The sequence below is a fragment of the Phoxinus phoxinus genome, assembly GCF_949152265.1.
Source record: "Phoxinus phoxinus genome assembly, chromosome: 6".
In the NCBI taxonomy this organism is placed as follows: domain Eukaryota; kingdom Metazoa; phylum Chordata; class Actinopteri; order Cypriniformes; family Leuciscidae; genus Phoxinus; species Phoxinus phoxinus.
Window position 1 is genome coordinate 12926641 of NC_136881.1, and position 15876 is coordinate 12942516.

Consider the following 15876-nt stretch of genomic DNA (forward strand, 5'->3'; position numbering starts at 1 on the left):
ATTTGGTGACTCTCACTAGATCTTTGGACTGAGGTTTGTTCTGCTTTAAGACCTCTGTAATTCTTTGCCTCATTTGCTGGTTTTTAATGAGAAGGTGCGTGTTCTTCGAATCCAGGTCTTTGTTTATGTCCTTAAACTCTTTAAACCTATTCACAAATATCTGCAGCTCTGTTTTGCATTCCTTGGAATACTTCTCTGTCTTTTTAAGCTTCTTCTTAACCTCTAGGTTTTCCTTCTCTAATTGTGTGCACTTTTCTAAATAAACCTCAAATGGACATTTACGAGGTGGCTTAGCTGCAAGACTGTAATCATTACAGCCTGATTCAGGTTTCATGGCTTTATTTTCTTTCAGTACTAAGCTGTCCTCCTCAAGAGGCACCATTGCATTGCTTAGTTTCCGCACAGTGTCTTTAAGGTCTGTTGATTTGGGACGGTCTCCACCTTCACCTGCTTGCATGGCAGGGTCAGAATTTAACCCACATGGGAAACCGTCAGAAAATCTGCACTTCTCCATGATGTCTTCTGCGTTTTCTTTATGTGGACTATAAAGCTTTTCGCTTTCTCCTTCAACCTGTTCACTGATGCCAGTTAGTAGTTGCTATACAACACTAAGCAACTTCTTTTGGTTTGTGTGTGATTCCTGAAAAGGATAATCTAGTTATCTTAAATGCAGGCTAATGTAGCAACCCAATGCAATGAATTACTATTTTAGAAATGTAGGCTATAACAAGTTTAGTGGCGTCAACACAGCTTTCATACAATGTTGTTGCACTTGTCAGTAGTAGTGCACAAGTGCACAGAACATAGCCTACTGTAGGCCACTTTCATGCTAATTTCAATGGTAAACTTCTTTTTACATTAAAACGAGTTCAAATATATTAATTACAATAGGCCTAACATGTTTTAATATTCTAATGTCACTTAAATTACTAAAAACGGGAAATTTTACTTTAAAATTAACAGGGAAAGAGTAGGCTAATTGATTAGCCTAAATAACAGGCCCTATTTTGTTTCATTTAATGTTAACGTTAGCCTATAACGTTACATTATAGCCTTAGGCTACATGGTACCATTATAGGACATTCTCTAGGCCTACGCATGTTTTGTGGATGAAAAAGTACATACCGCGAAGAGGACTGCTTATTTGATTAACTTCTTCTTGCTTCGAGTCACATTTAGTAGTTTGATGAGTGTATCTGGACTGGTAACCAAGGCGATGCTAGTCTCTCTAGTGTGGTAACAGTTACGATCGCGTCACTCGCCTCGGTTTCCCCTCACCCAGATCTCTCCTGTATTTCGTATTTTAAACAAAGTAATTCTTCTCAATCGATCACATGTGACGAATAAATGTAATCACATTAACCGCGTGTGTTGAATCCTGTTTTGTTTTTTTTACTACATAAAGGGTAATGTTTTTGACGATCGATCGATTTGAACATGCAAGCTTGTTTCCGCCACAATAAAACATTAAAAGGTAAGGGTTTTTTTTCTTCTTCTTTTTTCTCTCTCTTCTTCATCGGAATGGTACAAAACCTGGTAAAGGTTCTGGCACTTGCTGTGAACACAACACACACAAAAAATAATGACACACTTATTGCCGCATTGGAAATGTATAGGAGACGAAATCCATCTAGTGAAAACTTTTGGTACTGCGGCCAAACAAAATCTTACTGAAAGCTAATTTTTTTAGGTATCAGGTTCAGATTTTGAACACAACTTGTTTAGATTTATGACTTTGATTTTCTTACAGTTTTAGAGTAAAACGTGTTTTTGAAAATATATATTTCGTATAAAAAAAAATGAAAATAGTAGCCTATTTTTGCACATTTTTCATAACAACAAATGTAAAATTCTGTAACTTTTTTTAAGTTTCCATTTTAAAACGTTTTACACTTCAGCAATAATCTGCCAAGTGTCGTCTTTGAAAAGAGATCAAACTTAAGTATGTGCTCTTAGTTTAAGTTGAAAATAAAATGTTCAGGTCTATGCTCAAAAAGTAAATAGATGGATTATAATACAGCGTAAATATAATTTAGTATCCTTACTAGCCTACCATAAAATCCACAAAAATACAAAATGTTAAATAAAAACATTACTGAACTAAAATACATTAATTTAATTGAAAATAGAAAAATAAATGCAGTCATTTTTGACCGACACGCAAAGAGAACCAGAGGGTTAAATTGTTTTATTATTCCTTTTTACATTAGCCTATTCATCTGACAATATAAAATAAAATAAAAATCTGTAGGCCAGTATATAAATATTTTTACTTCATTAAAACAAATAGTTTTATATTTAAAACAGTTTTGTAAAGATTTTACCATAACATTTATTTTAGCTAGCCTACTTTTCGATTGACTTCTAGGTGTATATTTTATTGTCTTACCCTTGTGCCAGAACCAGACTTTTAATAAAATTGTATTTATATCAGTTGTTTTATTTCCACTAAACGGAACAATTTTGCCACTAATAAAGTTGAATCAAAAGTCACCTTTAAGAGACAACAGTGTCAGTGAAGGGCGTGCTTGAGATGAAAATACATTAAATGTGATGCAGAAAACACAATAACAATAAGGTAAATGACAGTAAAATCTCAAAAGCAAAATTCATCACTCATTTTGAAATTATTCTGACCTGCAAACAAATGAAACATGGCAATAATGTAAATACACAAAACCACTTGTTGTGAGTCTTGATGGACATTATGTTTCATGCGTCAGGAAAGCTCTCCCCTGTCCTGCTTAAACACAGATAAGAGAATTATGATTCTCACAAAACAAAATGCTTTATTCATAAACTTCAGGCAACACACATGTTCCTACAAAGTAAGTGCAAAATACTGCATCTCTCAGCACACGACACGACCATAAACCTGTGTCCATCATGATTATTTGTGGCATACATTTTTTTGTGGTTAAAACAAGATGTTCATGCACTGAGTAGTTGAGTTAGTGCCCTCGTGTAATCAGAAGAGTGAGAAGGTCAGAGGTCTGGACTCTCAGGAGGTTTTGCCCGGGCATGAGCGTGGGTTTCACAGTACAGCTCATCATCTATGAAGTAGTATCCTTTCTGCTTTAGGTTTTCCTCACATTCTGTACACACAAAACAGTCCGGGTGACGAAGCTTATCCTGAACCTTCACAACCGTCCCACTGAGAAAACAGAGCCGATCAGAGAGAGAGAGAGAGAGAGAGAGAGAGAGACAAGAATGTTAACATGAAATGCATCTCATGCATCTTCAAATATCTGACCGTTCACAAGTTTGGGATTGTTAAGATGTTTTTGTTTATGAAAGACGATTGATAAAAAAATACAGTACAAACTAGGCTAATAGTGTGAAATAATATTGGTTTAACTGATTTATTTTAATATATTTTAAAATGTCATTTATTCCTGTGATTGCAAAGGTACATTTTCAGTAGTCATTACACTGTTGAGTGTACAATGTTAAAAACAGTTATGCTGCTATGTTTTAATATTAATATTTTTTCTCAGGATTCTTCGATGAAATTCAAAAGAACAGTATTTATAATATTAAATATTTAGTAACTTGTCTTTATTGTCACTTTTATGCATTACTAATTGCTGAATAAAAGTATTCACTTTTAAAAATTCTTACTGATCCTGATCCCGAACTTTTGAAAGGTATAGAGTACATTTATGATACATACCATTATCAATATCAGCCATAACATGAATTTTAATGTCGTACTGAATTTTCAGTGCAACTATAGAAGAAACACTTGGTGGCTCGTATACCAAGAATGTTGCATTTAAATGCAACAGTGTTTTGACAATGCAATGGCTCCGGTGAACTGACTTACACTATGCCGTTCCCACACTTATCACACATTGGTAACTTGTGCAAGTTCCCCGCAGGAGCAGAAGGCCTGGTCGTGGGGGCACAGACTTTCCTTGTCACTGATGGACGTGTACCTGTCAAAGATCAAAAAGATCTGAATTCCAGTATACCGTCTATGTTAAATAAATACAATCTCGATTTCGAAAGTACTGTTTATTTGTACCCTAAACATTGCAATCTGATTATATTATTTGTTTACAGAAGTTGCATGTGTTTCAGTATATTGGATACATGCATTAGGTCTCAAAGGGTAACTCAAGACACGTGCACCTGAGACACGTCTCTCTGTAGGCGTGGTGAGCTAGTATCTGCTTACATCACGCAGTACCACAACATCCAATAGGAAAATTCAACTGCAGTAGCCACCGTTCAACCTGAAGAGGGCAGCACTCAGACGTTTTTACACCATATATTGTAGAATTAAAACACTTTATACCCAAATGTCAACAAATTGACTTGAATCAATGAAAAGCATTAATAAAGCCTCAGTCTTACAGATCATTAACTAAAAAAAAGTTGTTTTAGGGTTTAGTTACCCTTTAAAGTGACAACAGCCTAATATTCCTGCTGCTGTCTGTGTCATTAATGTACAAACAACAAGAGAAAATGACACACTGCTCTCTAGTATATTTAGGGTTAATCTATTTCTAATTTATACAGTGACAACAATGCAGTTTTGTTTTATTTGATATCTTTTTGTTGGTAGACTTGTTCTGTTTTTCTCATTTTAAATTATTGATTTCACAAATGTTCCTAGTCACCTCTAAGAGAGGCAATGGAAAATGTTGCATGTTGTTTGCCAAAAGTTGTCAACTTATGATACTTTCTCATCTCTTAATTTTAATACGTAATATATAGAACATTGTTGTTAAGAATACCTGGGTCTGTTTGAAGCCTAATTATTTATTTATTTCAGTGATTGGTATTGGCCGATACTGCTTCCAGTGATTGTTAATCGGTTTGCGCACTCTGTTTTTTTGTTTGTTTGTTTGCTTTTTGTGTGCGGGCACATCTAAATCGGCCACTGACATGTAGGCCTATATTACATCTATTCAGAACAGCATGTAACTAAACATAATAGCTATTTATGCCTCTATGATCTAAAATAGCCTATGTCAGAAATCTTTTTTTTTTTTTTTTTTAGCAAACAATCCAATATTTACATGGCTTATATTGTTATATTTAAACAATTATAAAAAAAATGTGTCTCTTTGTCCATTACTGTTGAGGTTTTGTGTGTGTACATGTGTCATACCCTCACTGTTGATGAAGCTCTGTAAGGCTTTAAAGGATCCAGACTGTCGCGGTTCATGGGGTTCGTCCTCGTCTTGATTTCTCAGCAGCATCCGATATACATCTGAATCCTCTATATTGCTAAGCTTCCTGGGACTAGACACACATCATTTCACTGTATTCCCCTTCATAGAATCAAACTACCCCGCTAACAAAAATATTTACTAAAAACGTTCTGCTAGCGTTCCCATTAAGTTATGAAAATGTTGTTTCTTAATGTTCCATGAATGTTCAAAACGGCCTGTTTTTAAAAAACATTTTTTCTTTTTTTTTAAAGGGAACACATTTACAATTACATTTTATAATTTTGCTAACATTATTGGAATGTTCTCTGAACATTGTAACAGAAAAAAAACAAAAACATTCCATGAACGATGTAAACGTTCTGTGCTAACATTTTTAAAGACAACAATAATGAACAATAATTATATTAATGTTTACTGGAAGAATGTTTGTAATAACTTTGAGAGAACCTTGCCAGAATGTTCCGAGGACATTCCCTGTTAGCTGGGCGTTATATTTCAAATAATGATAAGAGCCATAACCATGTTTTACTCTACTAGATTAAGTAGTTAGACAGGTATGAAGGACTGTAACATTCACCTGTCTGGTTTGTTATGGATGAGGCCCTTGAGTTGTCCTTGTAAGGCATCCTGGATATTGCCTGAAGAGTAAAGGCCGATAGGGGAGTTGTAGGTTGGGCTCACCACCTGATGCGATTCATCGATGTTGGCTGCAGCCACAAAGGGTGAAGCCCTTCGATTATGGCCTGCTCCTATTGGTCTGTACTCCTGTCAGCCAAAATTATAAGCATCAAATATAAGACTGTGCAGATATACATCATATGTAAGCTATGAAGACACATACTTGTCTCTCGGCCTCTAGACTCATTTTAAATGGATTGGTTTTGTTGCCTTCAGTGATATTTGGTGACCACAACTTAGTCTCTGGTCTGCAAAACAATAATGGGATCACATTTTTAAGTATTTCTTGTTTTTCTTATTTGAATACATTTTAATCATGATAACTCTTGAAGTAGTTTTGGCATGTTAATACAAATTGTTAATATATGGCTTTGGCGGACTAGATCTACTGCTGTATATTATCATATGGATGAGCTACACAGACACTCTGCTGTGAGCATGTAAGATATGGTGCTGCTGCATAAATAAATATACATAAAACCCATATGCAGATCTAGACAGGTGGAGCTGGGGGCGGTGGAGGGTTTAGAGGAACTCTGATAGCACTCTGCAGGACTAGCATATAGCAAACACTGGACGAGACTATTTAAATGTTGAGCAAGCAATCTCATTGGCTGCTGGACCAGCTTGTGCCACGTGGTATTGGTGTTGTTACATGTAAAGGACAATGTTGATGCAGTGTGCAGCAGTTAGTCAAGTTGTACTCAAGCACATTCAATGGACCTGTAGTTGACATCTGACCTCTCAACAGTAAGTGTGAGCTGATAGGTGGCATCCTTGATTAGATTCTGAGCCTCAGAGTGCATCATTTTTTCAGTAGAAACTCCATCTATCGCTAAAATGATGTCTCCAGGAGAAAGGTTGACACTGGAAGCTTTACTTCCTGGTGATATCTGAAAACACAGAAGAGTACAACATCAGCAGAAGCTAATTAGTTTTAGCAAATGGCAAAGCTGGAACATTGGTTCATATGGTTCATATAATTTGTTTTGTATTTTACTACTACTAATAATAACAATAACGAATTCACTGTTTATTAACCCTATAAAGCACACTGTTATCAAATGACAAACAGTTTTCTAAAGCCTCTAAATGATCAATATGATCAAAACTTTGCTGAAATACCTGTCGTAAATGATACTACAGTACATTCTGATCTCAGATTTATGGTAAATACTTTTTCAGTATAATTTAAAAAATGTCAACCTTGAGGTTGCACACGTCTTCTTGCTGTGAAATCTTTACTTGTTTTTATAAAGTAAACGTAAGAATAACTAACATTTTATTTTAAGGTGACGTGATGTTATATGCACTTACTATACTAATAAAAGTAAATGATGCATAATTACAAGCAACTAAACCTAAACCAAATCTTAACCCTGACCTTAACCCTATAAGTATATGTAGTTCATTAATATTACTCAGTACCTATTTTGTGTAATTACACTGTAACAACGTCACCTTAAAATAAAGTGTAACCATTTGTTAGTAACATTTCAAGATGAACTCTTACTGGACCAAAGCCACTTAGGTTTACTTGATTATCCAGACGTTTAATCATTTTATTGCATTGCATTTTATCTTTTGCCCCCACAATAAAAACTACAGAGCTTTAAATCCTAAAACTAAGCATTTAAATATCATCTTACTAAAACATATTATTGGGAGATACAGAGTTAAGTAGTCTGCTATATTATTATCAAGATCTCATTGTTTTACATTGCAGACTCTCAGGATTTTATCTTAAATTTTATATAAATATCAGCAACTGCACCAAATCGCATAGTTTTGCTCAGTTTGCTTTTTTCCCTCCTTAAGCATGGGCGCCATTTATTTTATAGCCTATTAATGAGCCATTAGAAGCCTGATGTACCAAATATGATACTCAACACAAAAATACATATTATGTACTTAGGTGTGTGTTTATATGTAAGTCCTTGTCATCATTGGTATGTACCCGTGTAAACTACTCTAGTAAACATGCTGGAGGAAATAACAGTCTCCAGAGCAGTTCTGCAGTCCTGCTGAAGCTCTAGAGATGAATTATATTGAACTACACATGCATTGCATTATTTGACTCGCATTACATGAGCAGAATGGCATGTATACTGGTATAAGAACCAAATGTAAAGTTGCATCCATCATATAAGTCGTACATCAAGGCATTCTGGATGTAGTGCGCTTTTCTGTGGAACTGCTCTGGTTTGGCTTTGGATCAGGTCCTGACTCCTAAATAAGTTCTTTATCAGCAAGCAGAAAGAAGGATCAAGAACTCAACGTGTTTCTTATGGTTATACACTCATCCCAGATGTACTTTCAATAATGCAGACCAGCTATCCTATCTAAATAAAAAGCAAAAAAAATGCAAATAGACTAAATCAGTTTTAAACGTAATATCCCTCTCCTGCATCAGTTCCACACAGTGTGAAGGCCAACAACTCTGACTCTTACATTTTGAGCACATTCCAACAACCTGCTGCTGGTAAAACATTGATTAATAAAGTCCAGGTTACAGTCCAGCTGTTAGTAAAAAAAAAAAAAAAAATTCCCAAGGCCTAGAGAGAGAGCAGGGGGATTGACCAAAAATGGCTGCGCGATGTTAAGATTAGGTAACAGTGTCGTGCTGAACCCGCAGAGTGAGCAGAGAATGTTCCAAGTGTGAAATCTCATTAAAGCCAAGTAGAAATCCAAAACCAGAGCTGCACCGAGAACAAAAGCATAACACCTCTGTGCAAACAGATCAGCACAATAACTTCATTGTGTATTTCAATACGTTCATGTAATAGGTTGTAACCTTTTAAACATGCCAAAAGTTATTGAAACGAAAGGATGGAAAGGATTTCATTTTTTGGAAAGGATGAAGAAGAAGTTGATCATTGTGTGAAGATTCAGTTTGTATCGCATCATGTGAATTTTAAGCCGCTGTTTTGAAAGACTTATCCTTAAAGTGAGTTCACACATATATTAAACTACAATCATTATTGCTTATGTTGTTCCAAACCTGCATGACTTTCTTTCTTTCTTGGAACACAAAAGCCCCAGTCCCGTTTGGATAAGACCAGCCAGGATATTCCACGAAAAGTCACCTTTTGAGTTCCATGGAAGACACAGAAAATCACACAGGTTTGGAATGACATGATGACTTTATTTTTGGACGATCTATCCCTTAAGGGTCGAAATCACAGAGCTGTTTGAATAAATACAGCATGTGCTCCTATCTCTCTTTTTTCTTTTTGACTCTCTCTGACATTTGTTTAGATGTAGAATACACAAATCCACTGCCACAACAGGTGCGAGGATCCAAATGTTAGTCCAGCATGAATGATTCATAGCTACACACATGCACACAGAGTGCAACATAAATAGAGCAGGAGGACAGCCATTGTTCTTCCCCATAAAACATTCTCTTTATAAGGCATCTAATGCTGCAATCCTCGAGTCATGCCAGATTTTGTTTTATACAATAAGTCATATTTCTTTTCTTTTACTCATCCTTGTATTTCATGTATTTTACTATTCCTTCTCTATTCACTATTCACTTTATTATCATGCATTGTGAAGGGTCCTTTTCTTATTTAGCGATATAAATAAAAATATATTTTAAACATTTAAAATTTGATATTTATATTATAATATTATAATGTTCTAAATTGGATTAAATAGTTTTATATTATATTTGATATATGTATTGTTACATCATGTATGTACAACAATAATAATAATAATTATTGCTATTTTTGTTGTAATTATTATTATAGAATATGTGGGAATGAATAAATGAGAAACATAATTTTTATAGGGCATATGAACACACACTTCCCAAAACAGAGCAGTGATTCAGCAGTCAAGTCTGCCGTCAGATTAAGTGTATTTTCTAGGTCTTTATGGGTGATGTAAGACGCTATTTCTATAAATCAGTCAGCTGCCCTTTTGAACATGAAAAAGTTCTTCATAACAAACAATAACCTTCTGTTTTTCACTGAATTATAACAAAATCCTAAACAGGTAAATGCGCGCACACACACACACACACACACACACACACACACACACACACACACACACACACACACACACACACACACACACACACACACACACACACACACACACACACACACACACACACACACACACACACACACACACACACACACACACACACACACACACACACACACACACACACACACACACTCACTTTGGCGACGGTGAATGGTTGGCTGAAGTCTTGTCCTCCAATAAGTCGAAAGCCCCACGGTGCGGGTCCATCCAGCACAACAGTGAACGGCATATCCACAGGTGTGTGTGTGTCGAGTGTGATGGTGTGTTCAGCTCTAAATCCTTTTGAGCAGAGGGAAGACCACTCCTCCAGAGTGAGGGCTATCTCTCTCTTTCTATCTTTCTCTCTCACTTTTTTTTTAAAATAATGCTCTTCCCTCTCTATCTCTCTATTCATCACTGTTTCCATCTCATCTCCCTCTGCTCCCTGCCACTAAGTTCTCATTAAACTTTCTACATTTCTGTGCCACTCTCTCTATATCCATTTACATCTTAATCTGTCTTATCACAACTAATCTTGACCACATCAATTCTATATCAGAACAATACAGTAATGTTAGGTATGCCAAGCCATGTTTACACATTTGTTTTCATATGATAATTTTTTTCCAGTGGGATTGGGATAGTTTATCCAAAAAAAGAAAACTCTGTCATCATTTACTCTCCCTCAAGTTGTTACAAACCTGTCTGAATTGCTACAAAATCATTTTGAAAAATGTCAGCAACCAAACAGTTGATGGGCCCCATTGACTTCCATAGTATGGAAAAGAAAAATACCATGGAAGTCAATGAGGCCCATCAACTGTTTGGTTACCGACATTCTTAAAAATATCTTCCTTTGTGTTCGTTTGGAACAACTCGAAGGTGAGTAAATTGTGACAGAATTTTCATTTTTTCATTTAATTTGTCACAATGACAATATCCAAAATGGTCTTCATTTGTTTGAGGAAATAGATGCATATATTTGTTTTGACCTTGAATTGATTGATTGATTGATTTATTTATTTGTTGATTGCTGGTTAGCTTACATATTAGCCTGGATGCTTGTTATATAATTTGTTTACATTGTAAGAAAGAAAATATTTTGGACAACGCGAGGGTGTTCTGTAATTTAAAAATAAAAATTCATACAAAATTTGTGATAATTTCATACAAATGGTTTCCTCAATCTAAGTGATTTACTTGTTGCAGTCTGATCCTAAAAAAGGGACTTTATTCAATAAGAAGTCATAAAAAAGGGTCTCCATGATTTTGCCAAGTGTTCCTGGATCAACATACTGTAGTTTGTTGATCCTGGAACAACATTCCTGTCCAAAAACATAGTCCTAACCCTATATCCCTAAACCTTCCTCCACCCATAACTTGTTCCTAAAATCAGAGGGAAATGACTGAGAGGTGAATAAGAATGAGAAGCCCCTAAACCCTGTTGTAAGCCTAAACTTGACATCAACTTGACATTAACTTGTCACTCAAATCTGATTGGTTGATTGGAATGTTGTTCCAGGAACATGTTCTACTACTGTAGGTGAAATCAAGTTAATCCATAAAAAAAATATAATTCCTTGGCAATTTAACAATTAAAATAAATTATATAAATACATGTATTATATAATAAATAAATAAAATAACCAAAAATAGCCAAGGTGTGCTAATTTTTGTCCAACCTAGGAGGATTAAGCAATAGTTCAAGTTTCCCTGTTCTGCTATATAAGAATCTTCTACCATATTTCTGGTAAGGGAGACTGATCTTAGATCAGAGCTCCACAGAAACATTGACCACACTGTCATGCATTAAACAGAGATAGAGGCAGGACTCTCTGGTCCTCATGGCGGCCGGGTGCTTGTATATGGGCCTGGAGACAGGGCTCACTGCTTCTGCCCTTATTTGGTGAGTGTATGAAGTGGAGGCTTGTGAGGTCTCACAGGCACATTCTTTTATTACCAATCTGGATTTCGCTGTATCTCACATGTTAAGAAGAGCCCTGTTCAGTTTCTCTCATTTTTACATCTTCTCCTTTCATGTGGCCTGATTTTACTTCTACTTTGTTGATATAGTAATAATAAACATAAGGCAGTGGACATGGATCCATATGTAAACTCTTCTGTTTCCTTCCATTGCTTTAACAACAGAGTAACAATGTAACCCCAAAGACATTGACAGAAATTGGACTTCAACGGGCCTAACTGATTTATTCCATAAAAGGTTTTTGGGGACATGGCCAAACAAAATAAAAGTCAATGATAATAAGTCAGATACTCATATTTCTCTCTCACTAAAGCCTTGACCTGTGTGTTATGTTTTAGTAATGTTTTGTGTGTGTGTGTGTGTGTTTGTGTGGACATCATTGTAATAAAAATTTTTTGGGGGAGATCCACTATCCACGACAGGCTTTGTACTGTAATAATTTACAATATTCTTGAAGTATCAGGTAAACAAAGTTATTTGGACACTTATAAATGCATGAATGTCTTTACATTAAAAATATACACTACAATTCAAATTTGTTTTGTGTGTGTTAGCAAGGATGCTTTAAATTGACCAAAAGCCTCAGCAAAGACATTTATGATGTTCTTTAAAACAGATATCTATTTCAAATGAAGCTATTCTTTAAAATATTCAACTTTTTTAAAGAATCCTGAAAAAGGAAAGAATCTGCACAACAGCTTTCAACATTGATAAGAATAATAAAACATTTTTCTTGAGCATCAAATCAGCACATTAAAATGATTTCTGAAGGATCATGTGACACTGAAGACTGGAGTAATGGATGATGAATATTCAGCTAAAGTAATACATTAAATGTTAAAAAATATAGTATTAATAGGAAAAGCTTATTTTATAATAATACTTGACAATATTGATGTTTTTTACTGTATTTTGATCAAATAAATGAAGCCTTGGTGAGAAGGGACTTCTTTCCAAAAATATAAAAATCGTACTGCACCCACACCTTTGAAAGGTTAGTATACTATTTTATCATATATATCACTTCTTATACAGTATAAGGTGAAATTCCTTTCTTGACAAGTTTACATGTTATCTTTGTTGTTTTGCTTTGTTGTTTGATTTGATGCACTTTCAGCTGTGAAAAGAGAAATATAAAAAGGTTGCAAAATACTTGAAACGAATACAGAAATTACAATCCCATTGTTATATCTGAACTGGGGGCAGTGGATAAACATAATCTTAAATAACTGAGCAGAATTTTTATTGGATATAGAACAAAACCAAAGTGCAGAGACAGAGGGAGAGAGATAGAGAAAGAAAATAATAAAGAAGGAGAGAGAAAGCTTTATTTGAAAGTGAGCAGGTTAAAGATCCTCTTAAGCTCACCGGTTTATCAAGCACACACACACACACAAATCAAATAACACCATATGTTATATAGTGTTAACACTATATGCCTATAAAGAAAAAGGCAAAACAATATCCTCCAAAAAAATCCATGTCTTTAGTAGAGGAGAGTTTGTGGCTGTAGCAAAGGCAAACAGTGACTGACTACAGTGTGCATCAGTTAGTATCCATCCTGCGCTGAAGAAAGTCCTTTATTAGTCCCAAAAATGTTCTTTGCTTATTTCTTTTTTGCATACATTTTCTTTCGTTTTTTTTGCACCACAGAAGTTGGGTGTGTAGAATAAATTTGGCACATGGGATGAAGTATAAATGACTAAAAAAAAAAAACAGATGAAAGAAACCAAAAGTGAGAAAGGAAGGGCTTTATAATGGAAGTGAAACTCATGTACAGTACAATACAAAAGGACATATAAAGTATCAGCATACACCGCTGTGAATCTGGAAAATACAAACAGTGGGATTAAAATATATAAAGGTGAAGTGCGTCATTTCTTCCCTTCCCATCAGCCATTGGACAGCTAAACAGATAACTCCGCCCCGAACTCAAACTATTGGTTGTGCTCCAGTGCCACAGTTTACACTTGGATGAATCAACCTATGGATGGTTTAATTATAGTTATCCCTGCTTATTATGCAATGCAAGGAGACAATATTTAATTATTAACATTATTACGCACTTCAACTTTAAAGAAAACATGAATAATAGAACTAATACATGTTTAAGGTGCTTTAAGATTGCTCTGCTGTCTGTGAAATTCATAGACACACTTTTCCATATACTGAATATACGTACTTGTAAAAGCCGATGCAACACAAGCTATGTTTTCACATGAGAACACAAGTGATACACTTAGTGCAGAAAATACTGATATACAAATCATTCAAAAACGAAACGTGAACAACATTCATCAAAGACCAACAACTCTCTCTATTGCGTTATATGATGCAATCTCTATATGAGTGAATCTCATGAGAAATGTGGCAGATAAATTACATAATTTAAGTTTTATACCAGAGATCAAACTTTCTAAAAAGTGAAAATTGAGAAATGACCTTTTAGATAAATTAATTTAGGTTAACAAATGAAAAAAAAAAAATTACATTATAACAGCCTCTACTTGTTATTGTAACATTGTTGCCATTCATTACTAAAACCAGCAATGATTTAATCTTGATTTACATGTTTGTTTTTTACTGTATGAAAGTCAGGTGGTTCACCGACACCTGGTTTACAATTCTAAAACTCAGTCCGTTCAAAAAATTCTCAAGTAAACATTAGAAAACATGTTCAATAATCAAATATTTGTTACCAAATTCCATAAAAGCATCTTACCTTTCAAGAATGTCAATGCACTTTCTTTTTAAAGACAACTTATACAAATACCCACAATGCACTGATCATTTTACAAACATTATCCTATATGAATGATTGCCACTTAAACATTAGCAACATTTCTCCATTATCATTAGTTATTTTGTAATTCTGTATGGCAAAAGTAGGGGTGAATTCAGGATGATTGGGACATTTTTTTTGCCATTGAGAAGACTTGGAAAAAGTGAATTCACCCCATAGTCAACTATACAATGAATGGTTAAAAACACATCTGTTTCTATCACTTCCTTATTTTGGCCACACAAGGGGAATGAACAATTTTATAATTGTCCATGACATCACCTGTAGCTCATTTTAATGAAACTATACATCCTCATCTATAACCAGTGGTCTATATTGCTATTAACCGTGCACTGTTTATTACACTACACACAGATATACACACACTCAGTTTAACACTGATGCCTGAGGTTTCTCCTCAGTACCATTTACACTGTTCTACTGACTCACTGTCTCACTCAGAACCATGCTACCTGAATCCTCACCGTACTAACTTTACCACATCCTGGAAAATAACAAAGTGTCAAAATAGCAAAATAGCAGACAAAGGAACAGTGAGGAGATTGTGAGATGGCACAAAAAGTGCTCAAAGTGAAATTAATTTCAGTGGTTTGTCTGTGCAGAAATGGCAGAGCTAAAAATGTTGTGTTTGTGAACACACTCACACATAAAGACACACACACTTTCTCAAAGGTGAGGTGCCTCATTGGCCCTACACAGTAGGCACTGGAGTGGCTGTATTTGTGCCATTGTTTCCTCTTTGTTAAAGCGTTTTAACATAGTTTCCTGGGAACGTTCCGAATAACCTGGTTCTACGAGAGGTACCTGAAAACAAAGACAAAAAAGACGATTATCAGCAATACAATACAATAACTTTCATGAACAGTTTTAACCAACATGATTACAAATAGTCAAAACATATCATTAAACTTGTTTTCATAATTACATTTACTCTGGAATTCTTGATTCTGATTGGTCAATCACATTATTTGGTCAAATCATTTTTGTATAATGATTGTATTACTAACTGACAACTGGCCAACGTAATTGATATCTTACATACCTAGCGGTGCAGTTAAAATAAAATATCTTCAACTCAAATAATTCATTAGTTTATTTAGCAATAACACTAGCTCTGAAATAACAGGGTTCGTACAGATACTGTACAATCTAATTTCAGGATTTTCAAGGACTTTTCAAGCATT

The 15876-nt window shown here is 34.9% G+C and overlaps 2 protein-coding genes across 16 annotated transcripts in view; both read right to left on the reverse strand.

Annotated features, from left to right (window-relative positions):
• Positions 1–2173: 2173 nt before the first annotated feature.
• pdlim3a (PDZ and LIM domain 3a) lies at positions 2174–10227 on the reverse strand. The gene is made up of 7 exons (XM_079615304.1): positions 10063–10227; positions 6603–6754; positions 6025–6109; positions 5761–5948; positions 5120–5253; positions 3827–3938; positions 2174–3154 (listed from the first exon to the last, which is right to left on the reverse strand). Exons 1-7 carry the CDS (start codon positions 10153–10155, stop codon positions 2986–2988), a joined length of 933 nt encoding a protein of 310 aa, XP_079471430.1. The 5' UTR covers positions 10156–10227; the 3' UTR covers positions 2174–2985.
• Positions 10228–14241: 4014 nt separating this feature from the next.
• Positions 14242–15876, reverse strand: part of sorbs2a (sorbin and SH3 domain containing 2a) — a 69850-nt gene continuing 68215 nt past the window's right edge. For all 15 annotated transcript variants that reach the window (XM_079615896.1, XM_079615893.1, XM_079615887.1 and 12 more), the window contains one exon: positions 14242–15496. In XM_079615896.1, the coding sequence (XP_079472022.1) occupies positions 15435–15496 (62 nt within the window). In that variant the 3' untranslated portion in view covers positions 14242–15434. The remainder of the gene's footprint in view (positions 15497–15876) is intronic.

Coding starts and splice junctions, on each gene's coding strand:
- pdlim3a (XM_079615304.1), bottom strand. CDS start 10,155: ATGCCGTTCACTGTTGTGCTGGATGGACCCGCACCGTGGGGCTTTCGA. Junction 5,949..6,024: donor GTCTAGAGGCCGAGAGACAA/GTATGTGTCTTC, acceptor TTTGGCTGACAG/GAGTACAGACCAATAGGAGC. Junction 3,155..3,826: donor AAGTGTGGGAACGGCATAGT/GTAAGTCAGTTC, acceptor CTGTTTTCTCAG/TGGGACGGTTGTGAAGGTTC.